The sequence below is a fragment of the Hyla sarda genome, chromosome 11, assembly GCF_029499605.1.
Source record: "Hyla sarda isolate aHylSar1 chromosome 11, aHylSar1.hap1, whole genome shotgun sequence".
NCBI classification, from domain to species: domain Eukaryota; kingdom Metazoa; phylum Chordata; class Amphibia; order Anura; family Hylidae; genus Hyla; species Hyla sarda.
In genome coordinates, this window is record NC_079199.1 from 22,339,264 (window position 1) to 22,366,842 (window position 27,579).

Sequence of the window (27,579 nt, forward strand, 5' to 3'; positions counted from 1 at the left end):
CTTCCTCCCTGGGTCACTACAGGCTGCTCAGTAACTCCTTGCTTTCTGGTTTTATGCTACAGGCTAATAGACAGGACGGACAGGAGTGAGCACAGAGGAGTACTAGTCCCGCCCTCATTTCCTGGACTTTGTACCGGACTGTCTTTCAGCTGGAAAAAATATAATGCTGCAGCCGGACAGGATTATATTCTGTATGGTATGGGGACCCCTAGTGGTCTTTTTTTTAAAAAAAATTATAAGCCACTGTAATTTTTTTATGACGTATATTAAAAAAGTTAATGTTTTTCCAAGATGTACAAATTTTTTTTTTAAAAAGTCTTTGATTCTGACAGTGCTGGAAGGTCTTAGTTTTTTATTTTTTTTTAATAGAAGTGATTTACAAATCTGTATCAATTTTCTGGCACCAGTTGATTGGAAAACATTTTCTTCCCTACAGGAGTAACCCTTTAACCCATTTCCGAACAAAACAATATTAGTTTTTCCCTCATCACTTCCTAAGATCAAGATAAAGGGGGGGGGGGCTTTTAACATTTTCTGCACCAGTACAGATTGGCTAGAGTGTACAAACTTATTGCGCAAGCACAGTCTAAAAAAAAATAAAAAATATGGGTGCAAAGAACAGAATTTGAACAAAAATCTTGCCATTCTTTGCTGGTGCAGGGAATAGGGAATGATAAATTCCTTGAAAAAGTCTTTTTTTTTTCTGTTAAATGAGGGCTAGTTGATTGCGGGACAAGTTATACTTTTTATTGGCACCTTCCATTTTGCAGTATAATGTATTAATCAACTGTGAAAAAAAATATTTGTGGGATAAAGCATTACTGGATCCGCCCTCTGTGACTGGAAAATGAATCACAACCACAGCAAATAGAGTTACTTTTCAATTGCAGAGAACTGAGAACAGCGTTGGAATGCAGACCTCCTGACCTGTCAAGTCAAGGGGCCAAACTGGGGACCTGACAGGTTTTACTTTAATAGTCTGGACATTTCTTCATGCAGCAATGCTAAATATAAGTAATTATTTTCTTTTTTCCATCCACAGACCAATACAAGGGCTTGTTTTTTGTGTGACCAATTGTACTTTGTAATGACACCTTTCATTTTTAAACTTCTCTATAATTCCACATATGGGGCTGTATGAGGGCTCATTTTTTGCACCATGACCTATAGGTTTTATGGGTACCATATTTGTTTGGATGGGAATTTTAGATTTTTTTTTTATTTTTTTTTTTCTGATATGCTGTAACCAAAAATTGTTTACAAAGTATATTGTGCGGGATCATAAACATTATATATATATACACATACATACATACATACACACACACACTGCTCAACAAATATAGGGAACACTAAGATAACACATCCTAGATCTGAATGAATGAACTAATCGTATGAAATACTTTCGTCTTTACATAGTTGAATATTGAAAATCACACCAAAAATTATGTCCAAGATGTGCTCAATCGGATTCAGGTCTGGGGAACGGGCGGCCAGTCCATAGCATCAATGCCTTCCTCTTATAGGAACTGCTGACACACTCCAGACACATGAGGTCTAGCATTGTCTTGTATTAGGAGGAACCCAGGGCCAACCGCACCAGAATATGGTCTCACAAGGGGTCTGAGGATCTCATCTCGGTACCTAATGGCAGTCAGGCTACCTCTGGCAAGCACATTAAGGGCTGTGCGGCCCCCCAAAGAAATGCCACCCCACACCATTACTGACCCACCGCCAAACCGGTCATGCGGAGGATGTTGCAGATAGCGGAACGTTCTTCACTAAAATTTTCCTTAAAAAATGTTATTCCTTCCAGTGCTTATCAGCTGCTGTATGCTCCACAGGAATTTCTTTTCTTTTTGAATTTCCTTTCTGTCTGACCAAAGTGCTCTCTGCTGACACCTCTGTCCATGTCAGGAACTGTCCAGAGTAGAAGCAAATTCCCATAGCAAACCTCTCCTGCTCTGGACAATTCCTGACATGGACAGAGGTGTCAGCAGAGAGCACTGTGGTCAAACAGAAAGGAAATTCAAAAAGAAAAGAATTTCCTATGGAGCAAATAGCAGCTGATAAGTACTGGAAGGATTAAGATTTTTTAATAGAAGTAATTTACAAATCTGTTTAACTTTCTGGCACCAGTTGATTTAAAAAATAAAAATGTTTTCCAGTGGAGTACCCCTTTTAGTATTTATTTAGCATTTTCAAAAATCAAGAACATACAGAACAAGATATAACATGTACTCCAGAAGTCACATGGCAAGGCCTAAACATTGTGAACAAGGGACACTGCAGTAAGTGCAATCAGCAGCATAAGGGTGCATGCACACTACGTTTCTTAAGATACGGGACCGTATACGGCTGGGGAGAGGGGGGCGGAGAGTCGGGGGAGGGGCAACCGCACGCTGCCGTATGCGGTCCCGCATCTAATGTATTTCAATGAGCGACCGGAGTGAAACGCTGCCTCCGGTTGGCTCCGTTTTGCCCCGTATACGGTTTCCCGACCGGACCTACGAACGTAATCAACAGCGGTTTAGGTCCGGTCGGGAAACCGTATACGGGGCAAAACGGAGCCAACCGGAGGCAGCGTTTCACTCCGGTCGCTCATTGAAATACATTAGATACGGGACCGCACACGGCAGCGTGCGGTTGCCCCGCTCCCGACTCTCCGCCCCCCTCTCCCCAGCCGTATACGGTCCCGTATCTTAAGATACGTAGTGTGCATGCACCCTAAGACAGGGTATAAAGTACGAGTTAGCACACCACCCACTAGGCAAAAGAATAGGCATATACCCGGCACAGAACAGGTCCAACAATGACCGACAACCAACCCCATTCACACACCCTGGCACTCCTTCCCCTCCAGAACCACCAGGAAACAGACAACCATGCCAAATCAGAACTATTGGGAATAAACATTATATTTTAATATTTTGGACACGTACACAATGAAGAGATAACAAACATGTTTATTATTTTTTAGGGGAGGGGCTATTATATAAATTCTTATTCGTATTCACTGTGTAATGCTATGCCTAGTGCACAGCATTATACAGTGTCATTGACACTCCACTGAAACAGCTTGGCTAAGCTCATTGGATCCCCGCGCTCATGTCACGGGGTACGATAAGCCCCCTGAGCTAACCAATATCTATTATTTATGTCTTAAGACGAGGTGATCGACATTGATCACAGCATCTAAAGGGTTTATGACAGAGAACGGCAGGAGAAATGCTCTTCATCATTAGCAGCGAGTGTCCAGCTACTCATAACAGCCGACACTCACCACTATGAAGATAGAACAGCTCCTGCGCTCGCTTCAAATTCACTTTATGCTCCAGGGTACATGTACATCCTGGTGCATTAAGTCCCGAGCTTCAATGGCAAACCTGTATGCCCATTATCTGGATAACAGGTTAAAAAAAAAAAAAAAAAGGAAAAAAAAAAAAAGAGTACTCATTTCACAGCAGAAATTGACAAGCTGAGGATTTACATAATACTGCAGGTCAATTTGTGCATGAAAATTTTCACATCATGTAGATGAGAGGTGTTAAAATCACTTTTCTGCTAATCCATTAGGATTTTCCATCATTTTTTTTATCCGAATAAAAAACCCACAGCAGACCTGCTACATGTGAACTAAACTTGAAAGGGTACTCCAGAGAGCTCAACCCATAGCCCATCCTTTTCCTCTTAGCAACCTATTTAATTGTCCAAATATCATTAAATAGCTATATAGAGCAATTTTACCTATTTGGTTGTCACTTATATGTATGAAGTGTGGGAATGACATCTTCCAGCCATCCATTCTGTCTCTGGCCAAACCCCTCTCTGGAAGCAGCCCCCACCCTCCTGAGAGACACAGACGATGTGGTTTCTGCTCTGCACTGATGAGTCATGCTCTCTTTAGTGCTAAGAACTGGGAGGTGTGTGCAGCCTTAGCCAGACACTGAACCTCTCTCTGCTGCTCAGAGCAGGAGGGTGGGAGCTGTTCTCAGAGAGTGAGCTTGCTGGCAGAGCAGAGCTGCAATGATTGCCATCCTTCCCTCCCCTTGCCTTCATCTCCCAGCAAACAAAATCAGGCAGCAAAAGAAGACAACAGGGGCCACAGGAGCATTGCATATCAGGCAGGATGGTTTACAGGGAATATATCCAGGTAGTGTGGTGGCTTTGGAGCATTTTTATATAAATACTAGGGATCGACCGATATCGATTTTTTAGGGCCGATACCGATACTCTGTGGAGGTTAGGGCCGATAGCCAATAACTTATACCGTAATATCTGTATAAGTTATGGGCTATTTATCCCGGCGACACCGCTGCAGATCATTGATTTAAAGCGGGCGCTTTAAATCAATGAACTGCAGCAACTTTTGCGGTGCCAGAGACTGCCGCTGCCACCCGCTTCTCTCCCCCTGCCTGTCCTGGGGTCCTCCTGAGTCCTATCACCGACACCAACAAAGCGACCCCCCCCCACCCCACCGAGCCGCACCCAGTCCACCGCGTCCTCCTGAGCTGTCACTGTGCGCACTGATGGTGACGTCGCGTTGAGGACGTCACTAGTCATTGCGCAGCGCACAGGACGCCACAGGAGCCAGAAGTAGCTCGGGCCTCGGGAACAGGTTATTATAAAACCGGGGATGGGGGAGGCAATGGGGCATTAGCGGCGGTTGTCTCTGGCTGGGGCGGGGCGGTGCATTATCGGCAAGGTAATTGCCGATACCGATAACGTCCAAAATCGTGAATATCAGCCGATAATATCGGCCAAACCGAATCGATAATCGGTCGATCCCTAATAAATACTTCCCTGGAGTACCCTTTTAATATAAATGATAATATTTTACACCTGTATAACATTGCATATAATATATTGTATATGATATATTGTATAAAAACATGACCCATGTTCACGTTTCTTGTGTTTGGAAAGCAATGTCTTTAATGTTTCAGTACCGGACAGTAAATATTAATTTAAAATGTGCAAACAAACAATATCAATAATTAAACTTACACAAAACTGAATAGTGTGCCTGTTCTTCTATAATTTTATGTGTAAACAGACTAATCTAATAGATTGCAAAAAAAAAAAAAAAAAAAAAAAAAACCTTCCAACAGATGGTACAAAATGTGAGTAAAAAGTGACTAATTAATAATTGTGTTATAATGAAAACCCTGTCAGTTCCCACAGATACTACAGGGCTTTTACTGTTTGAATGTGAATAAAATATTTTAAATATTATCTTCTATCTTTGCCTTTGGCTGTCCGGGCATGCTGGGAGCTGTAGTTTGGCAACAGCTGGATACACACTGTTTGGGAAAACACTGTCTTAGGGGGTAATTTATCAAGGCCCAAATAGGCATATATATCTGGGACATTGTGGCGCGACATTCGCTGGCATATATTGCTTTTTTCTACGGCCAAGTGTGCGTTTTGTGGTGTGGTTTCCTAAACACATAGTTTACGCACTTAATCAATGTCGACTCCAGCCAGGAGCAGGAGCAGGTAGCCATGCTGGGCTGGCTGACAAGTGGGCTCCACATGTATCAATGCCTGGTGAATCTAGTTGGTCAGCTTGGTATTGCAAATTACACCCAACACCTTAGACAGTGCCTAGTTGGGCAAATTATCCTGTAGAATGGCCAACAAAATGGTGATCTAAATGGACTTTGGCTATTTTTTATATGTACAGTGGTCCCTCAAGTTACAATATTAATTGGTTCCAGGACGACCATTGTATGTTGAAACCATTGTATGTTGAGACCTGAACTCTATGGAAACCTGGTAATTGGTTCTGAAGCCACCAATATGTCATCCGAAAATAGGAAAAAGTGAGGATTAAACAAAAATAAGTAGATAACTAATATAGATAAAGCAAATCCTTACATATAAAAGCAAGAAAGAAATGCTGGGAACTGTAAATCACTGACTGTTTCAGTGTTTTCCAACCAGGCTGCCTCCAGCTGTTGCAAAATTACAACTCCCAGCATGCCCGGACAGCCAAAGGCTGTCCGGGCATGCTGGGAGTTGTAGTTTTGCAACAGCTGGAGGCACCCTTGTTGGGAAACACTGGTCTATGTAGAGGACAGGAGCTTTTTCAGGGTCCTTTACAGCACACACAATGTCCTAAAAAAGTAAAATGGAGCCGCCCTTACTTGGTGTCCAAAAGGAGCAGCTAACCCTGGCACAGGTACAGAGTACAGAACATGTAATACCTTCTTGTACTGTAGGGGGCGCTACCAGACACCAGTCAGTGCATACACTTCAGTAAAACAGGGGTTTTAACAGTAAAATGCCCATTCTGATTGCTCGGTTCTTCCAGCCATTGACAGGTATCACAGATCTGGACTGTCTGTACATTGTATGTTGAGTCTGGTTTCAAGTTACAATGGTCCAGAAAAGACCATTGTATGTTGAAACTATTGTATGTTGAGGCCATTGTAAGTTGAGGGATCCCTGTATGTTATATGGAAAAAGCAGTAGAAATCTACTTTTTATTTTATTTCTATTTTTTTGCATGGCCAGGGTTAAAAGGGGTATTCCGGGCAAAAACATTTTATCCCCTATCCAAAGGATAGGGGATAAGATGTCTGATCGTGGGGGGCCCGCCGCTGGGACCCCCTGCGATCTCCCTGAAGTACTCGCATTCTATACGTGAGCTGCGTCTCCAGTTTCGGAAACCTTCCGGTTTCCAGGACTGGGACGTGACGTCACGCCCCCTCCATTCATGTGCTGCAGGGAGATCGTGGGGGTCCCAGCGGCAAGCCCCCCCCCACCCCCCCGACCAGACATCTTATCCCCTTATCCTTTGGATAGAGGATAAAGTGTTTTTCCCGGAATACCCCTTTATTCTTTTTAAAAGAAACAAGGATAGCATTTCCTGTGAGGCTAGGTTCACACGGCAGAATTTCCAAAAGGAATTCCACGTAAATATTCCACTGCAGTCCTTTTGACTGATATCCACTGCTCAGGAAGGGGAGTGTCCAATGCAAGCACCGAGCCCGCCCTCATATATCATGCAGTAACTTCCTCCCTGAGTCTGCTGTGCTGTTTCTCTTCATCCAATCACTGCAGGCTGCTCTGTAACCCCCTCTTCTCTGTTTTCAGACAGGAGTCTGACAGACATGACAGGAGTGAGCCCAGCAGCGCTAGTTCCGCCCTCACTGTGCCTCAGCTGGGACAAAGATGATGCTGCTGGTATGAGGACACCTAGTGGTCTTTTTTATAAGCCATGATTTCTATAAAAAGGAAATCATTTTTTATGAAGTATGTTAGAAAGGTTAATGTTAACTTATAAAAGTTTTTGATGTGAAAGTGCCCATTTAAGCTTAAAGCATGTAAAATCTGAAAACTCAAGTTGTATATAAAAAAAACGTGACATCTTTAATATATTTTTTTATATTTATCATAGGTGAGATGGTGACGACACATGGACACAAACCGTGAAATAAAGAAACATCAAGAGCTTCTCCTGAAGAAGATGTCATCTGTGTTAATCGTTTATGCGACACTTATAATCAGCACGAGTGTCGGTGCTGTGAGTGCAAACCTCATCCTACTCTTACTGTGTGTGTCACACTTGAAACTGCGCACGGACACGTGGGGTTTAACGCTTAATCTCAGCCTATGTGACCTGATTTTTGGAATAAGTGTCATCTCAGTTGCCATATACAGCTGCTTAGAAGGCGGGACCTTCATGAATAATGGCGTTGCCTGTAAACTAGTAGGATTCCTTCTCGTCTTACTCCAGTTGGCATCAATAAATTCCCTGGTTTGGTCAACCGTGGACAAGTTTACAGAAATCTGTTTTCCTCTACGATACGCTCAAATAGTCACCAAGAGACGAATCTGGATTGTCTTGTTCTTTTTGTGGATTTATGCCATAGTGGTGGCCGCTCTACCTTTTATGGGTTTTGGAGACTACAGCTTCAATGAAGAAGTCTACGTGTGTTTGCCTTCACTGAACTCCACCACCATGGCCTACAGCATGATGATACTTAGCGCTGGTGTGATCACTCCGATATCAGCGATCAGCATATTGTACATTTCCATTATTCACATTGCCAGGAGTCAGGCGAAGAGAGGAACTTTTGTTTGCAACGACCAACATTGCTATTATGTGCCAATTCGGTCTTATTTTCGAAATACTCTCATTCTTATTTTCTCAGCATGTAAGTTTTAAGCTCATTAATAAATATATATGTAACAGGCAATAATAGACAAGCATATCCACAAGAAAAATGGGAGTATTCAAACCACCACTTGTACCTTCTACTCAAAATTGGTGGGGTAGAGATCAACAGTACTTTGGCTTGGAAGGTGGGGACTTTTTCAATGTGGGGACTTTTTCAAAATTCTTCTAGTAATAGTTCCTGTACCATATATATAAAGATATATATATATATATATATATATATATATATATATATATATATATATATATATACACACACACAGACACACATATATATGTATACTAGCTGAGAACCCGGCGTTGCCCGGTTTTTCCTTCCTAATCCTTGTTGGGGAGGAAAATAAACAAAGGAGGAAGCTTTTGACTTCATAACCCGTCCTCATATAGTGTTGTCATATCCTGACCTCCTATCCCGTCATCATATCCCGACCTCCTATCCCGTCCTCCTATCCCGTACTCCTATCTCGACCTCCTATCCCGTACTCCTATCTCGACCTCCTATCCCGTCCTCCTATCTCGACCTCCTATACCGTTTTTGTGGAACATACATACATACATACACACGTTGAGTTTTATATATATAGATATTCATATGTTTATTTTTTTAAATCCATATAATACAGTTTTTCCCAACCTCGGGTGCCTTCAGCTCTTGCAAAATGACAACTCTCAGCATGCCCAGACAGCCGTTGGCAGGCACCCCGGTTGGGAAAAACAGATCTATGGAATGTTATTTAAAGAAAAAAATTATAATTCTCCCAGTACTGCCATTCCTCCCAACAGTGGAAACCAGCACAAAAATGCCACACCTAGAGTGGTCCTAGTGCCGACAGTGCCTGTACACTTGGGATCTCCACCTGGAGATACTGTAGTGTGCATGGTTCCTAAAGCAGGACACAGGGGACACAGGGGACACAGGACCAATTGGGTTTCAATTGGTTAAATGTAAAATCTCAACATAAGCAACACCAGATGTGTCTGGCGGAGGGGGAGAGACGACTTATTTTTGTTCCCACCACATGAATTCCATGCATGTCTATTTAGCTAGTTGGCTAGCTTGTAGAATGTGTCTCTCGAACAGAAGACTATAGTATAAAAGGCATCTACATTTAAGAAAATAGGAAAAAATACGGTTTCAGGTAAGGGTCACACGTAGCGTATATACGCAACGTATTTGACACTGCATATTTCTGTGCTAGCAAAGTCTATCGGAGTAATAATAAATACCCATAGACTTTGCTAGCAATGAAATACACTGAGTCAAATACGCAGAGTATATGCTACATGTGAAAAAAAAATTTTTTTTGGACATATCATGCAGACGTTAAAGGGGTATTCCAGGAAAAAAACTTTTTTTTATATATCAACTGGCTCCAGAAAGATAAACAGATTTGTAAATTACTTCTATTAAAAAAATCTTAATCCTTCCAATAATTATCAGCTGCTGAAGTTAAGTTGTTCTTTTCTGTCTGACAACAGTGCTTTCTGCTGACACCCCTGTCTGTCTCGGGAACTGCACAGAGTAGAAGAGGTTTGCTATCGGGATTTGCTTCTACTCTGGACAGTTCCCGAGACAGGTGTCATCAGAGAGCACTTAGACAGAAAAGAACAACTCAACTTCAGTAGCTCATAAGTACTGAAAGGATTAAGATTTTTTTTTTTAATAGAAGTAATTTACAAATCTGTTCAACTTTCTGGAGCCAGTTGAAAATTTCCGTGAAAACCTCTTTAAAAATTTTTTTTTTTTTTATAGGCCCGGTTTTTAAAGTGGCGGAGGGGCGGGGCGTGATGTCACACGGGGGCGGAGGCGTTACCTCACACGCCGTCGGCCCTGTGGTCGCCGGTAATCAGACTGATTATAAATGGGGTGCCACGTGCAAGATCACGGGGGTCCCCAGCGGCGGGACTCCCGCGATCAGGTATCTTTTCCCCTATCCTTTGGAAAGGGGATAAGATGTCTAAGCACCGGAGAACCCCTTTAAAAAAATATATATTCTCCGGAATGTCAGCATTTAAACAATAAACCTTGACTTACCCACTGTTGCTCCCCCTATGCTGCTGGAATTGTCGGCCTGTCCTCCCATCCCGGTCTTCTTCCTGATTCAGGGGGTCAACACGTGACGCTGCCACTCAGCTAATCACTGGCTTCAGGGATGTCCTGCCTCAACTGGTGATAGGTTGAGCAGCGGTGTCATGTATTTAGCCCAGGCACCAGAAAGAAGCTTGGAGTTTCCTCATTTAAAACCATGCAGTGCAACTCCCACTGACAACGGGAGATGGGGGACTGCGCAGAAGTAAAGCAATATGGTGCTTCTTTTCCACTTGTTCTGAAGCTAGTATGAGCTGCCATCCCCCTTGGGCTACCCCCAGCAGCTCAGTGTGAATCCACCCTTTGTAAATATAGGCCAATATTTTCTGTGGATAGTTACTTACTAATGGTTTAACGTTTATCTGTCACAAATTATTTAGTAGGCAAACTATCCACACAGTGTGTAAAATGATATTTAAAGTGCATGTATTGCCTAGATTTGTTTTAACGGATTAGAGCCAAATATTAAAGGGGTACTCCGGTGAAAAACTTTATTTTTCAACTGGTGCCAGAAAGATAAACAGATTTGCAAATGACTTCTATTAAAAAAATCTTAATCCTTCCTGTACTTATTAGCTGCTGAATACTACAGTGGAAATTCTTTTCCGTTTGAAACACAGAGCTGTCTGCTGACATCATGACCACAGTGCTCTCTGCCGACATCTCTGTCCATTTTAGGAACTGTCCAGAGTAGGAGAAAATCATATGCTGCTCTGGACAGTTCCTAAAATGGACAGAGATGTCAGCAGAGAGCACTGTGCTCATGATGTCAGCAGAGAGCTCTGTGTTTCAAAAAGAAAATAATTTCCACTGTAGTATTCAGCAGCTAATAAGTACAGGAAGGATTAAGATTTTTTAATAGAAGTAATTTACAAATCTGTTTAACTTTCTGGCACCAGTTGATTAAAAAAAAAAAAAAAAAAGTTTTTTCACCGGAGTACCCCTTTAAAACATGTCTAAACATTTTTAGTACATTATTGTGGGGGCAGTTAATTTACCTGTTTTGTTGTTGTTTTTAACAACATTTAATTATATGCTTTACAGCAAGCCCCATGGAAACAGACACAATGAACATCTCTAGACCCTATTCTTTGTATGGGACAGTTTCTGGGGATGCTGTGTGACCTGTGCAAAGGTCATTATCGAGGGAGGGAGAGGCGGAGCTACCATTGTCTTCTCTATCTACTGGTGCCACCTTTCACTGTAATGCTGTACAGATCACTTTCCAGCAGACAGCGGCCATTAGGCTCTCTTTTTATTTTTGCCTTCAGCTGCCGTTATCTGGACAGGGCACAACGGGTCCTGATGGATCCCATTGACTATAATGGGATCCGTCAGGTGCGGCTGTTTTATAGTGGGGGTAGCGGGAGAAAAAGAAGGCATATGCACTCATTTTCTCCCACTATTCTCCCCTCATTTTTCAACGGCCGCTGTATTGCCGGGACATGGCGGCAGTGTGAAAGAAGCCTTAGTTTTAGGCTAAGTGGGCAAACTGAAAACTGCAAGATTTCAGTAATAGTTTAAAATATAAATAGTAAAATGAAAAGAAAAAAAAAAATCACAAAAAAAATTCTTAAAGGGGTACTCCGCTGCTCAGCGTTTGGAATAACTGTTGCAAACGCTGGAGCCGGCGCCTCAAGCTTGTATCATCATAGCCCCGCCTACTCATGACGTCATGCCCCGCCAAATGCAAGTCTATGGGAGGGGGCGTGACAGCCGTCACGCCCCCTCCCATAGACTTGCATTGAGGTGGCGGGGTGTGACGTCATGAGGGGGACGGGGCTATGACGTCACGAGCTCCCGGCGCCGGTTCCAGCATTCGGACTAGTTTGTTCCAAACGCTGAGCAGCGGAGTACCCAATTAAAAAACTATGTTTAACATAAAAACTTGAATTAAACAATATGTCATTTTCGGATGACACATTCCACACCTCCTGTCTATTTATTGGTTTAGGTTGATGCTCTTTCCTTCCCCCTGCATAGCTGCCTCTTCCGATTGGCTGCTGTATATAGACACAGACATATCTCAGCCTCACAATGATGGTAGTTCATGAAAAGCCAATTTTCAATATGGCAATGGCAGAATGATTTAAGCCTAAAAACTGTTAAAATCTAGTAATGAGAGTAGAATATCTGGAAATTACTAGACTACTAAAGCCTTACTAAGGCTGCATTCACACCATGTTTTGTACATACGGGTGACGGATCCGGGAGGGGGAGGGGCAAACCAGGTGCTCCAGTACCCCGGCCGGATCAGCCCGTGACTCCATTTACTTTAATGATCCGACCGGAGTCAAACGGTGACTCCGGTCGGCTCAGTTTGACCTGTATGCGGTTTTGGACCGGACCTAAAACCGTAGTATTCTACAGGTCCAGTCAGGAAACCGCATACGGGTCAAAACTGAGCCGACCTGAGACACCGTTTGACTCCGGTCGGATCATTAAAGTAAATGGAGTCACGGGATGATCCGGCCAGGGTACGGGAGCGCCCGGTTTGCCCCTCCCCCCGCCGGATCCGGCACCCGTATGTACAAAACGTGGTGTGAATGCAGCCTAAGAGGGAGAAATTTAAAGCGTACCTGTCATTTCAGGTATCTTTTCCGGGTGCAATGCTCTGCATGTGCACATGAGAAGCAGCACTATTTATGGCCATTATACAACTCGTATACAGTATTTTTCAGCAGATTTCTGCTCTGCAGGCTCCATCTCTAATTTGCAATTCTCCCAGGTCTGGTGGGCAGAGCTCCCTCCTCCCTCCATAGACTTGTATTGTTGTATTGCTTGTCTTGCAGACATAAGACAAAGTTCTGCTGATTTTCAGAGAAGAAGATTTGAGCAGCAGGAGAACATGAAGAGGGAAGAAGCATTTTTGTCTAATAAGACATACAGTGATCCCTCAACTTACAATGGCCTCAACATACAATAGTTTCAACATACAATGGTATTTTTTGGACCATTGTAACTTGAAACCAGACTCAACATACAATGCTATGGAATCTGCACAACATGTCAATGGCTGGAAGAACTGACCAATCAGAATGGGCATTCACTGGTAAAACCCCCTGTATTACTGAAGTGAATGCACTGACTGGTGTCTGATAGCGCCCCCTACAGTAAAGGGAGGTACTACCTGTTCTGTACTACTTTTAACCCATGTCATGGTTAGCTGCTCCTTTGGACACCAAGTAAGGGCGGCTCCATGTTACTTTTTTAGGACATTGCATGTACAGTACCAGACCCTGATGAAGCTTCTATCCTCTAAATAGACCAGTGTTTCCCAACGAGGGCACCTCCAGCTGTTGCAAAACTACAACTCCCAGCATGCCCGGACAGCCTTCGGCTGTCCGGGCATGCTGGGAGATGTAGTTTTGCAACAGCTGGGGGCACCCTGGTTGGAAAACACTTAAATAGACAGTGATTACAGCTCCCAGCAAATCTTTCTTACTTTTATATGTAAGGATTTGCTTTATCTGTATTAGTTATCTACTTATTTTTATTTAATCCTCAGTTTTTCCTATTTTTGGTTGACCTTTTGGGGCTTCAGAACCAATTACCAGGTTTCCATAGATTTACGATCTCAACATACAATGGTCTCAACATACAATGGTCGTCTTGGAACCAATTAATATTGTAACATGAGGGACCACTGCATTACAACGTTTCTTATATTCGCTTGTACTTTTAATCTATGCAAAGTTTGTTCAAACGAACAAACGTGCCTATTTAATATAAAACTAAAAGTTACATAAAGCTATTTAGTAACAATGGATCCTTGTATATTGTCAGTATTCAGTAGCTTTCTAGATATGGTGCTGCACGTTCCTGCCATATTAGAATTAGGGAGAGATCAAACGCGGATTCTAAAATAATCCTCAACAATTAATTGCACTTAGAAAGTTTTATAAATACTTCTCAAACGATGGGAACCTTAAAAACATAAAACGCTTAGATGTTTATTCAGTGCACAGTAAAAAAAAAAAAAGATAAGAAAAAGGAAACATGGCACGCAATGGAAATGTTCCCCTACTGCAACATTTAAACACTTGTACTTAATTTGTAGGGAACACAATTTGGTCTACGACATATAAGGACAGAACTCAATTCCAAAAATAAACTATTTACAGAATAACTTACTTAAATCTGAAAGCCCTTTTTTCCCACATCATTTCAATTTTTTCTTCAATTCAAGGCAGATTATGTCCCATCTCCCAGGAACTTTAACTCATTCAGAGACATTTGTATGGATCCGTAGCGCTGTGTGAATTATTATTTACCACAATGGGGCCTCATTTACTAAGCTGAAACCGACCAGTTTTTGTCGGGTTATTTTGGCGCAGAGTGTCTGAGACAGGTCTGTGCCAGGAAAATCTGACAAACCCGACACTGCACTGTGAAAAGCCGTAAAAAAGGGTCGTGGTCTGTCGCAAAGGAGGCATGACCGGTCCAAAAAAAGGGGCGTGGTTTCACAACCCAACATATTTACTATTGAATTCACAGAAAATCCGGTGGATAAATGGCTGGATATTTCCACCTAGAGAAAGCTGGTCGGAAAATGCCCCCGACTTGTAAATCTGTGATCCCTATAGTAAATAAGGTGGAATCCTGCAAGTCTAAGGGTACGTTCCCACACGGCGTATTTTGCTGCGTATTTGCTGCGTATTTGGTGCTGCGTATTTTCCTACCCATTGACTTCAACAGAGAAAATAAAATACGCAGCAGCAAATACGCCGTGTGGGAATGTACCCTAAAACAACATTTCCCACTAGTAAAAACCGGATACTCTTAGTAAATGAGGCCCAAAATCGAATTTTTCCCAGTAATAAAGACAAAACGTTTTTACGTCTAATGTTCAGATATTATAGAAAAGTATCATCCGGGCTATGTAGTTCTCTTTAAAAAATGTTATTCCTTTTCTTTTTTTTATCTTTATTTAAAGAAACCATCAGGCTGGGAGAAACAATTTTTTACCATATATATATATATTTTTTTTATAATATTGTTGTTTTAATTAATGTATTAATGACCACACAATGTAGACAATAGTCGGCTAAATCTATCAACTTCGGTTGGTTTGACCAACTGTCTAAAACAGTGTTTCCCAACTAATGTGCCTCCAGCTGTTGCAAAACTGCAACTCCCAGAATGACAAGACATGGGAGTACAAGTAGAACCTTTCAGGGGTGGATTGTCCCCTGTTTTGGATTCTCAAGCCCACAGAGGTTCAGCATTCTTTTGCCCTATGGATTACTGTTGTCTCAAAGCTTTCCCGACTTCCCATGTGGCTCGAGACAATGCATCGCCACCTGTAATCAGTGAGCTGCACAGGAACCGGGAAAGGCTCGAGATGACAGTAACCCATAGAGCACAAGTATGCTGAACCTCCGGAGGCATGAAAAAAAAAAAGTATTACATTGAATCTACCTAATTATGTCAGTATGATGCCCTGCATCAGTGGTCTCCAAACTGTGGCCCTCCAGTTGTTGCAAAACCACAAATCCCAGCATACCCGGACATGCTGGGAATTGTAGTTTTGCAACATCTAGAGGGCCACAGTTTGGAGACCACTGCCCTACATGATACAAAACTAAATGTTGAATATGTTTTTGCTTTGATCCTAGTTTACCTTCTAATATGCTGGATTCCATCAGTCACAATTAGCTTATATGAAATATTTTACACGGACAACGTACCGTCAATACTACAAATGGCTTCCATATGGCTCATAGTATTAACATCTGGCATAAATCCATGGGTTAATTCATTGGCTCAAAGGTAAGTGCACTATTGTGCAATAAAAATTTCTATGGGGGGTTTAATTTTACTTCTTTTCTATCCTCTCGACATCATATGTTACATTTTAAATGTCCTTAGATTTATTTCTTGCATTGCGAAAAACAAAAGTATTCTTCCCTTCTACGACACTCAAGCCTTTGTATAAGACGGTAAGGTGGCGTTTAAAGAGAATGAAACAACTAATATATTGGTAGCTTCAAGAAGCATAATACAAGTAAATTGTTTTAGGGAGGGGGTTTCTGGTAAGGGTTTTCTCCACAGAGGGTAACCCAGGGGTCCTCCACTGGAAAACTTTTTTTTTTTTTTTTTTTTTTTTTAAATCAACGGATGACAGAAAGTTCAACAGATTTGTAAATTACTTCTATTAAAAAATCTTAATCCTTCCAGTACTTATCAGCTGCTGTATGATACACATGAAGTTCTTTTCTTTATGAATTTCCTTTCCGTCTGACCACAGTGCTCTCTGCTGACACCTCTGTCCATGTCAGGAACTGTCCAGAGAAGGATAGGTTTTCTATGGGTGAGGTGTCAGCATAGAGAACTGTGGTCAGACAGAAAAGAAATTCAAAAAGAAAAGAAATTCCTGTGGATCATACAGCAGCTGATAAGTACTGGAAGGATTACGATTTTTTTTATAGAAGTTTACAAATCTGTTTAACTTTCTGGCACCAGTTGATTTAAATTTTTTTCCTAGTGGAGTACCCCTTTAAGGGTGTTTAAAGAGGACATGTGACCTCTCTATAAAATGTCAGCCATCAATCTTGAGATTTGGGCACTTTTTTCTTTTCTCGCCTCCTGTTCCCTAGTTATTGGTACTTGGCCACCATTAGCATATTGGAAGCTGAAAATACGAACTGAGCGGTCAATACTGCTCGGCTGTTACCCGAAAAGTGCTCAGGTTAATATCCACGGACAAATGAGCAGTGGTTACCTGGTTAGCACTGTCCCCTCTACTCCTGACAGTCCATGGTCCCAGTCTTAGGATTGCCAAAGTGACGGGCACCAAAGGGCATGAACCTGAGAACTCTCCTCATTGAGTATGGAGACAGTCTAGATCCTCATTAGCATAATGGTTTTCAATCAGGGTGCCTACAGCTGTTGCATTAGTTGCAGATTGATCTCTCTCCCACCAAGCGATCGCTCCACCCATTGAAGCAGACAGGCTCCCTGTCATCAGCTGACTAGTGAGTCAGGTCTCGGCTGCATTGCAACCTGGGAAAAATCTGAGACAGCAGTCATTTTGTATGCTGTTAAAAATAAATATTGGGGTTAAACTCACAGAATTGTGAGAAAACCGTCACACACAGGTACAGACACTATATTATGAACTACACTAACTTTACAGCCCCTGTCGCATAGTCAAATAAAAAAAAAAAATTCCTGGAATACCCCTTTAAAGGGGTACTTCGGTGCTTAGACATCTTATCCCCTATCCAAAGGATAGGGAATAAGATGCCTGATCGCGGGGGTCCCGCCGCTGGGGACCCCCGTGATCTTGCACACCGCACCCCGTTAGAATCAGTCCCCGGAGCGTGTTCGGGGACGGAGCATTGTGACGTCACGGCTCCGCCCCCGTGTGACGTCACGCTTCGCCCCCTCAATGCAAGCCTATAGGAGGGGGCGTGACAGCGGCGGGACCTCTGCAATCAGGCATCTTATCCCCTATCCTTTGGATAGGGGATAAGAGGTCTAAGCGCCGGAGTACCCCTTTAAAGGGGTATTCCAGGAATTTTTTTTTATTTGACTATGCTACAGGGGCTGTAAAGTTAGTGTAGGTAATAATATAGTGTCTGTACCTGTGTGTGACGGTTTTCTCACAATTCTTCTGTGAGTTTAACCCCAAATTTTATTTTTATCCGCATACAAAATGACTGTTGTCTCAGATTTTTCCCAGGTTGCAATGCGGCCGAGACCTGACATCACTAGTCAGCTGATGACAGGGAGCCTGTCTACTTCAGGATAGGGGATAAGATGTCTAAGCACCGGAGTACCCCTTTAAGTTCTGTTCACAACATTTGTATATGTTAAACATATAGCTCTGATAGCTGATTATATTGTCTACTGACTTTTGTGGCATCTAATTTACAGTGATAAAAAGGAATACCGTCATAAATTGGGCAGACTAGATGGGCCAAATGGTTTGACACATTCTATAAATCAGCTGGACATGTATATTGTTATATATCTAGCAGATTATGGACATACTTACGTAGTAAGCTTTCTCTGGCTGATACCATGCGGTGTGAGAAATGGCCATAGTAACTGTATGCCTTACAATATTTAAACTATTCTTGGAGGGGGGATTTATCACTGTAAATAGGTCAATTGTTTATTTACCAAAAGTTGCTAATTATTGTGTAAAGCTCGCTTTGGCCCTGTAAGGCAATGTTCACGTAGGGAATGTCCACCTGGAAAATTTCTGTGCGGACATTATGCAGACAGCAGCCCCTGGCAGAACATATGCCATCTCCATAGACTGCAATGCATTTTCGGGCGGATTCCGCAGAAAGAGTTGACGTGTCAATTCTTTCTGCTGAGGCCAGAATCAGAATTTCCACGGAAGACGTTTCCACTGTGGAAATTTCGTTGTGTACAGGGTGCAGCAGAATCCCATTGAGAACAATGGGACACTGCTGCAATAGAATTTCTGAGCTGAATTTTTCTGCTGGATTCTGTTTGGAAATTCTGCAGTATGAACAGGGCCTGATGCCAGCCCTGCCACTTGTGAAAAAGTGGGCAAGGTGGGGACACCACAGCCGACTGCATTTACTATAATTCATGCCAGTAGCTGCATAAAGGTTGCCACACAGGCAGCCAAAGAAGTGCCAGATGTAGCTTGACGCGCACGCACATATGAAACGTCTTATGATAACTTATTTATTTACCATTACAGAAAATATAGAAAAGCCCTCCTGGAGAGCTGGCGGAAAATAAAAAAAATGTTTCAGGACATGGGCTCCAGTTCGGAGACGCCGAGTGAAAATGAGAGACATTCAAGCATCCAGACTCCTCAGTCTCTGCCAGGACATAACATGATGAATTCCATTCAAACATGAAGAGAATAAAACAATGTCTAATAATATCTCTAAAATCAGATGAGGAGGTACGTTACTTAAGATATGAGCTATATTTGGCTTTTGCAAATATCACTGTTTACACATTATTTGTATCCCATGACACTCCATTCATACCGCATGACCTAAAGGGATTCTGTCAGCTCTCCGTCATGCTCACAGCTACTGGCAGAGACAATACATTTGGAAGGTTTTCAGACCCTTTTTTTCACATTCTGTTATGTTGCATAATTGTGCTAAACCCCCCCCCCCCCCCCCCACTCACCATCCAGAGTCCGATTGGCACCTGTTAACTGGTTACTATAGCCAACTGCCATAATAACTCTACTGATACAGTCTGCCTCAGGCTAATCTAACTGATCAATGCCATGCAACCAACCAACATGAGCAATCTAATGATTACTTATACATTTTCCCTAGAGGAAGAAGGGGGGGGGGATTTAAAAAGAAATAAATAAATTAAAAAAACACACATACATATAAAAAGCTGCTGCACTAATTAATACATTTAAAGGGGTACTCCGGTGGAAAACTTTTTTTTTATTTTTTTATTTATTTATTTATTTTTTAATCAACTGGTGCCAGAAAGTTAAACCGATTTGTAAATGACATCTATTGAAAAATGTTAATCCTTCAAATACTTATTAGCTGCTGAATACTACAGAGGAAATTATTTTCTTTATGGAACACAGAGCTCTCTGCTGACAACACGAGCACAGTGCTCTCTGCTGACACCTCTGTCCATTTTAGGAACTGTCCAGAGCAGCATATGTTTGCTATGGGGATTTTCTCCTACTCTGGACAGTTCCTAAAATGAATGGACAGAGATGTCCGCGGAGAGCTCTGTGTTCCAAAAAGCAAAGAATTTACCCTGTAGTATTCAACAGAAAATAAGTACTGGAAGGATTAATATTTTTAATAGTAGTCATTTACAAATCTGTTTAACTTTCTGGCACCAGTTGATTAAAAAAAAAAACAAGTTCTCCACCAGAGTACCCCTATAATTCACTATTCTTTTATATTATACCCTAACAACTATCCAATAGTGTCTGCAGCTCTTAGCAACAAATACAGCTGGCTATTATCTACCTTTTCGTTACATAGTATTTTTACCACATGAGCCATGAAATGACAACTCAGTGACAGCCAATATGACTGCAATTCCTGTCGTTATTTTCCCATCAGGGAAAGCCACATCACATAACAGAATAGTGACAAAATCTCGGAAAGTTAATAAATAAATACATACATACTAAATATTGCCGTATATCACTGTATATTAAGAAATAATACTGAGTTGTCTGATGTTTCATAAATTTCTCATGTTTTCAAAGATTAAGCTAAAAAGCCCAAGAGTAAAACCACTGTATGCTCCATTACTGCTCACATCTCTTTTTGCAATACATTTTCAGTTAAAATAATAAAATGAAATAAAATGTAAAAAGAAATTAACAATTTTCTTAAAAATGTTGCAAAAATTATGCAGCAGGTTGGCAAATGCAATAAATGTGACAAAGCTGCAAAGTACTGTTTATGAACCAAGCTTAAAGGGGTACTCCGGTCAAAAACTTTTTTTTTTTTAAATAAACTGGTGCCAGAAAGTTAAACAGATTTAGTAAATTACTTCTATTAAAAAAATCTTAATCCTTCCTGTACTTATTAGCTGCTGAATACTACAGCGGAAATTATTTTCTTTTTGAAACACAGAGCTCTCTGCTGACATCATGACCACAGTGCTCTCTGCTGACATATCTGTCCATTTTAGGAACTGTCCAGAACAGCATATGTTTGCTTTGGGGATTTCCTTTTACTCTGGACAGTTCCTAAAATGGACAGAGAAGTCAGCAGAGAGCACTGTGCTCATGATGTCAGCAGAGAGCTCTGTGTTTCAAACGGAAAAGAATTTCCACTGTAGTATTCAGCAGCTAATAAGTACAGGAAGGATTAAGATGTTTTAATAGAAGTAATTCACAAATCTGTTTAACTTTCTGGCACCAGTTGATTTAAAAAAAAATAAAAAAATAAAAATAAAAAATAAAGTTTTTCACCGGAGTACCCCTTTAACATTTTCAAGAAGAAATAAATACAAAGCCTTTTTTGCATCTCTTTTTATATACAAGATGCAGATCGAAGACAACATTATAGAATTCGAGCATCTCCCGGACTCCGTCTAACTACTTTGTATAGATTTAAGAAGGTAGTGGTGAGGAGCATCTATGTCTACAGAATATTAAGGACCAAACGGAATGCTGGCCATTACCGGATCTCCATGGTCTACGTAGGATAAAGATTTTTTTTTTTCTTTAGAATTTTATCAAATACTTTATTTATTAAATGACTAGACTATCTGATGATATGTGTCTGTGTGACCCATGTAGCGTTCACATATTGTGGATTGATGCATAATAATATTATATTTAGTAGAAAATGTTATCGGAAATGCCTGTGTATTTGGAATAAATCGTAATAACATGGTACATTTGTCTATGTGCTGAAAACACATGTCTAAATAAACTAATCGATCGGACATGTTTGAATTATTTTGAATTTTCAGCAGAGAAATCAATAAAAAAAAAGTAAGCATATGTTCACACCTTATTATTGCCACCATGCAGTTTATGTCACCGTGTCATTGTGACCACATAAAAACGACAAAGAGGAGCGCTCCATGGTGCAGATAAACCATAATAAAGGAAACGCTAATGGTAAAAAAAGCGCTTACCAATGTGAGTTGTGCAAAGGCCAGCACAACTTGGAGAAAGGCATGTATATGGATTCCTCTGCTGCCACTCCACAATGAAATGCAATAAAACCAACGACCTCCAAACCAGTGGACAGTAAGGCGCTGAGGGACCAGGCGATAGGTAGAGCAATCAGTTTGTTCCCAACATGCAACGCATTTCATGCAGGTGCGCTTCATCAGGCATCATGGTGAAGCGCACCTGCGCGAAACGCGTTGCTCGGTTATCTATATTTTGGTGTTGCATTTCACTGAAAAGTGATCTGTACAGAACTAGAAGTCTCAGCATAGTTTTCGGCCTAGTGATCAGAATGGGAACTGCAAGATTTCAGGGTTATTTAATAATACAAATAGTAAAAGGAAAACTGATTTAAAAAGGAAAAAAAAGAAAGAAAAAAAAAAAGCTCTTTAGAAATATATACAGCTTATAAAGGCAGAATTAAACTTTATAATGTTTCCATACATATCCTTACCTGATTGACAACTTCAAAGAACACGGCAAGGGTTGTGGTAGGAGTAAGGCCACATATTTTCCACTGGCATGTTCCACCTGTACCAACTTCCTGCGGAAACATATGACATTATTAAAATAAACATTAGTCAGATGGAAACCAGAACTGATAAGGGACCATAGTCAAGTTACACTTCCAATATTTCTGTATCCTAGTAAAATAATATTCCAGCTGTAAAACGTTCATAAAATGTCTTGTGAATATACTGCACGCCAATATAGATAGAGAGAGAACATTACTATTTCATTGCTCTCACATAACAGGAGATTTCTCATTAAAGAGAACCGGTCATCAAACCATATTTTCTAAAGATTATATTCCCTAACTACTCCTAACACTCCTTCTGCGCTTTAAAAAGCTGTGTATCATACCTTTCCCCTTGCTCATATTGTGTGAGCTCCCAGCAGGAGAAAGTGGGCGTTCCCCAGCCGGCGCAACGTCACTTAAGCCTGCGAGAGCTGTGCCTCACCATGCCCCGCACGCACTTCCTGAGTTTGGTCTCCTGCCAGGTCAGGAGGAGACCAAACTAACTGTTTGACTTGTGCAGGGAACAGAACAGAGCCACCTAGTGGCTGTTTTAACACATTAAAATCACATTAAAAACATATAAAAAGGTTGAGAATTTTAACAGCAAGTAAATAGCAAAGTGTCTTCTAATTACATAAGGAACAATATATTAAAAGTTTTGTTTGGTGACAGGTTCTCTTCATTGCAGTCTGTGGCTTGAAACAACAAGTGAACTGCAAAGCAATATAAATTCTATAGGAGTAGTTTATCAATGGTTTTTGTGTAGGTTTTGGCAAAAATGTATGCAATTTTTAAGCAATCGCTCATTTGCGCAAAAATATGCGACCTTGCATTCTCTATAAGACTATTTATAACATAGGGATATTTTTTGCTTACACAAGTGCAGCATAGACTATTAATAGAGAATAATGTAAAAGTTCTTGTGTCTGTCTTGTGCTTACTGAAGTTACTTAATAACGCTGCCTACATTTCCCATGAACCTTTTGGCTGAGGGTATAGCATTTGATCACTGCACCTGGTTATCTAATTAGACTGCTGGGGTTTTAGCCACGGTGAGTGCAGTTCTGAAGCTTTTTTTTTTTAATTCAAAGTGCGTTTTTTAGAGAAATATTGTGGAAAGGGCTGTGACCTATAATCACAATTGATGTGCTTTATGAAGAGTTGAAGTCTTTAGGCTGTGTTCACACATTGAATTTTTACTGCATTTTTCACACTTTATTGCAGCATTTTGGCTGTTTCTTTTTTGGCTGGGTAAATCACAGTAAATGGGAAAAAAAAAACACAGCAACATTCCGCCATGTGAACCTACCTCAAGGAGGTATGGTGTATTGTCAATATGCTGTACCTGTGTTGCTAATTCATCTATCTATTGGTCTGTTATTCATGACAACCTGGGAAGTAATATTTAAATGAGATATTCTGAGTTAAATTTACTTATCCCCTAGCCACAGGATAGGGAAGAAGTGTCAGATTTCCAGAACAGTTATTATTAACCGAAATGGACCAAAGAGTATTAAAGGGGTTATTCAGGAAAAAACTTTTTTTTATATATATATCAACTGGTTCCAGAAAGTTAAACAGATTTATAAATAACTTCTATTAAAAAATCTTAATCCTTTCAGTACTTATGAGCTTCTGAAGTTGATTTGTTCTTTTCTGTCTAAGTGCTCTCTGATGACATGTGTCTCGGGAACTGCCCAGTTTAGACGCAAATCCCCATGGCAAACCTATTCTACTTTGTGCAGTTCCCGAGACAAGCAGAGATGTCAGCAGAGAGCACTTAGACAGAAAAGAACAACTTTAACTTCAGAAGCTCATAAGTACTGAAAGGATTAAGATTTTTTAATAGAAGTAATTTACAAATCTGTTTAACTCATCCAGTGTAAGTGCAACAAACAATTTGTGGAGAGGACAATGTAACCTTTGCACCTCCAACTCAACAAACACGTTCTAATATAAGGAAGAGCTTCCTACTACACGGCCTTTCCCGCCATTGTAGCATGATCCATCCAGGAGATATGGAACCCCTCATAATTACTCCCATCCAGCGGATCAAACCTTCTATTACTGACAGGTTCTAAACACTTGTAAGGAAAGAAATGTTCTGAATTTACATCCTTCAATCGCTGCAACCCTATGGTTTGAATGACATCACTGAATTAATTCATTGAAATTTAGTTTCATATTCCTCTAGTCCAGTGTTTCCCAACCAGGGTGCCTCCAGCTGTTGCCTTTGGCTGTCCGGGCATGCTGGGAGTTGTAGTTTTGCAACAGCTGGAGGCATACTGGTTGGGAAACACTGCTCTAGTGCCATCTACTGGCTGTTTATGACAGAAAACTTAAAGGGGTACTCCGGCGGAAAACCTTTTTCTTTTAAATCAACTGGTGCCAGAAAGTTTAACAGATTTGTATATTTAAAAAAATCTTTACCCTTCCAGTACCTTTTAGCAGCTGTATGCTACAGGTGAAATTATTTTCTTTTTGAATTTCTTTTTTGTGTTGTCCACAGTGCTCTCTGCTGACACCTGATGCCCATATCGGGAACTGTCCAGAGCAGGAGAAAATCCCCATAGCAAACCTATGCTGCTCTGGACAGTTCCTGATACAGGCATCAGGTGTCAGCAGAGAGCACTTGATATCTATATACATTTTATTACCAGTTCAACCAAATAGGTGTTTCTTACCCCGAAAAGGTGTTCAATACACAAGTAACAATGTTCATAATAATGTACATATCTACTAGTTAGGAATTTAGTCTTTCTTGTGGCTATCTCTATTTATCTTTTTTCCCTGCGATTTAACTATTTAACCATTTGCTATCTGTTCACATCACTGCAGTTTCTAACTATCTCTCAGGCTACTATCCTAAAAGCATGCCACATCAAGATATGCATTTATGTAATTATTTATCTCTTATTCCTACTTTTGTAATTGTTTCAAAGTACTTTATATCTATTACTAGCTGAGTACCCTCTGTTGCCTGGTTTTTCCTTCCTAATACTTGTTGGGGAGGAAAATCAACAAAGGAGGAAGCTTTTGACTTCATATCCCGTCCTCATATATTGTTGTCATATCCCAACCTTATTTCCCGTCCTTATATCTCGACCTCATATCCAGTCTTCATATCCCGACCTTATATCCCATCCTCCCATATCCTGTCCTCATGTGGGACTGATTTGTGATGAAGATATTGTAAGCTGGAAATAGAAGGGGATGTGGCTTTGTGGGACTGGGCATGATTTGCAAGCCAGACCAATGCACAAAAAGGGTAGAGAATAAAAGGGGCTTAAACAGTGGGCGTGTCTTTGTGAGATGGAGTGTGGCATGCAAGCCGGACTGACACATTCACCAGGAGATGCAGAGCACCACTTGTGGAGTACGGTACTGGAAGTCCCATATACTTGCAAAAACCCATCTTTTATGTAAAGGTGTATGTAAGGGTTAATTTAACTATCATATATATTTTTTTGACATATAAGTAACATGTGACCAGGTATTATTGAAATATCTCCAGCCGTACGGAAGTTATGTGGGAACATACATTTCCCGTAGATTTGCATGAGACTTCCCCCAACCCTCACAAATGGGGGTAGTTAAGGGTTAAATTAACTATCCTATATTTTAAGTGGACATATAAGTAACATGTGACCAAGTATTATCGAAATATCTCCAGACGTTTGGAAGTTATGCTGTAACATATTTCCCATAGACTTGTATAGGACTTTAAACTAAAAACCCTGACCCTGGCAAATAGGGGTGAGTAAGGGTTAAATCACCTATCCTATGTTTGTTGTTGACATATAAGTAACATGTTTAACCATTTGGACGTGATGCTGGATATATATAGATTTCTACTTTTGTTATTGGTCCAAAGTACTTTTACACCCAGCAACTATCTCTTCCTTCATAATTCACTGTATATTTATCTCTACTACAATGTTTACTCTATGCTGAGTCCCGCAATATTTCATTAATATTTGAAAATATCTAAAAGTATCATATCGTACATCAATAATGTATTATTAATATACTCTCATTATATACACCTACAACTGTGCAAACGAACCAAAAAACCTCCAGACAAGGTACAATGTAGAATTCATCAATGAATCTTTATTCATATACAAAAAAGGATTAAAAACACACAAAGGATCGCACAAAGAATGGAAAAAATACAGTGCATAGTGAAAGTATTCGGCCCCCTTGAACTTTTCGACCTTTTGCCACATTTCAGGCTTCAAACATAAAGATATAAAACTGTAATTTTATGTGAAGAATCAACAACAAGTTGGACACAATCAAGAAGTGGAATGAAATGTATTGGATATTTCAAACTTTGTTAACAAATAAAAAACTGAAAAATTGGGCGTGCAAAATTATTCAGCCCCTTTACTTTCAGTGCAGCAAACTCTCTCCAGAAGTTCAGTGAGGATCTCTGAATGATCCAATGTGGACTTAAATGACTAATGATGATAAATAGAATCCCCCTGTGTGTAATCAAGTCTCGGTATAAATGCACCTGCACTGTGAAAGTCTCAGAGGTCCATTTAAAGCGCAGAGAGCATCATGAAGAACAAGGAACACACCAGGCAGGTACGAGATACTGTTGTGGAGAAGTTTAAAGCCGGATTTGGATACAAAAAGATTTCCCAAGCTTTAAACATCCCAAGGAGCACTGTGCAAGCGATAATATTGAAATGGAAGGAGTATCAGACCATTGCAAATCTACGAAGACCTGGCCGTGCCTCTAAAGTTTCAGCTCATACAAGGAGAAGACTGATCAGAGATGCAGCCAAGAGGCCCATGATCACTCTGGATGAACTGCAGAGATCTACAGCTGAGGTGGGAGACTCTGTCCATACGACAACAATCAGTCGTATACTGCACAAATCTGGCCTTTATGGAACAGTGACAAGAAGAAAGCCATTTCTTAAAGATAGCCATAAAAAGTGTTGTTTAAAGTTTGCCACAAGCCACCTGGGAGACACCAAACATGTGGAAGAAGGTGCTCTGGTCAGATGAAACCAAAATCCAACTTTTTGGTAACAATGCAAAACGTTATGTTTGGCATTAAAGCAACACAGCTCATCACCCTGAACACACCATCCCCCCTGTCACACATGGTGGTGGCAGCATCATGGTTTGGGCCTGCTTTT

The 27,579-nt window shown here is 40.8% G+C and overlaps 2 protein-coding genes across 3 annotated transcripts in view; one reads left to right on the plus strand and one right to left on the minus strand.

Moving 5' to 3' along the window:
- Positions 1-21,506, plus strand: part of LOC130295679 (melatonin receptor type 1C-like) — a 30,458-nt gene extending 8,952 nt beyond the window's left edge. The window contains exons 2-6 of the mRNA XM_056546681.1: positions 7,102-7,191; positions 7,406-8,165; positions 15,896-16,049; positions 18,964-19,173; positions 21,265-21,506. Of these exons, the coding sequence (XP_056402656.1) occupies positions 7,424-8,165; positions 15,896-16,049; positions 18,964-19,126 (1,059 nt within the window). The 5' untranslated portion in view covers positions 7,102-7,191; positions 7,406-7,423 and the 3' untranslated portion in view covers positions 19,127-19,173; positions 21,265-21,506. The remainder of the gene's footprint in view (positions 1-7,101; positions 7,192-7,405; positions 8,166-15,895; positions 16,050-18,963; positions 19,174-21,264) is intronic.
- Positions 1-27,579, minus strand: part of LOC130295677 (protein transport protein Sec23A) — a 96,296-nt gene that overhangs the window by 29,207 nt on the left and 39,510 nt on the right. For both annotated transcript variants that reach the window (XM_056546676.1, XM_056546674.1), the window contains exon 12: positions 22,358-22,447. In XM_056546676.1, the coding sequence (XP_056402651.1) occupies positions 22,358-22,447 (90 nt within the window). The remainder of the gene's footprint in view (positions 1-22,357; positions 22,448-27,579) is intronic.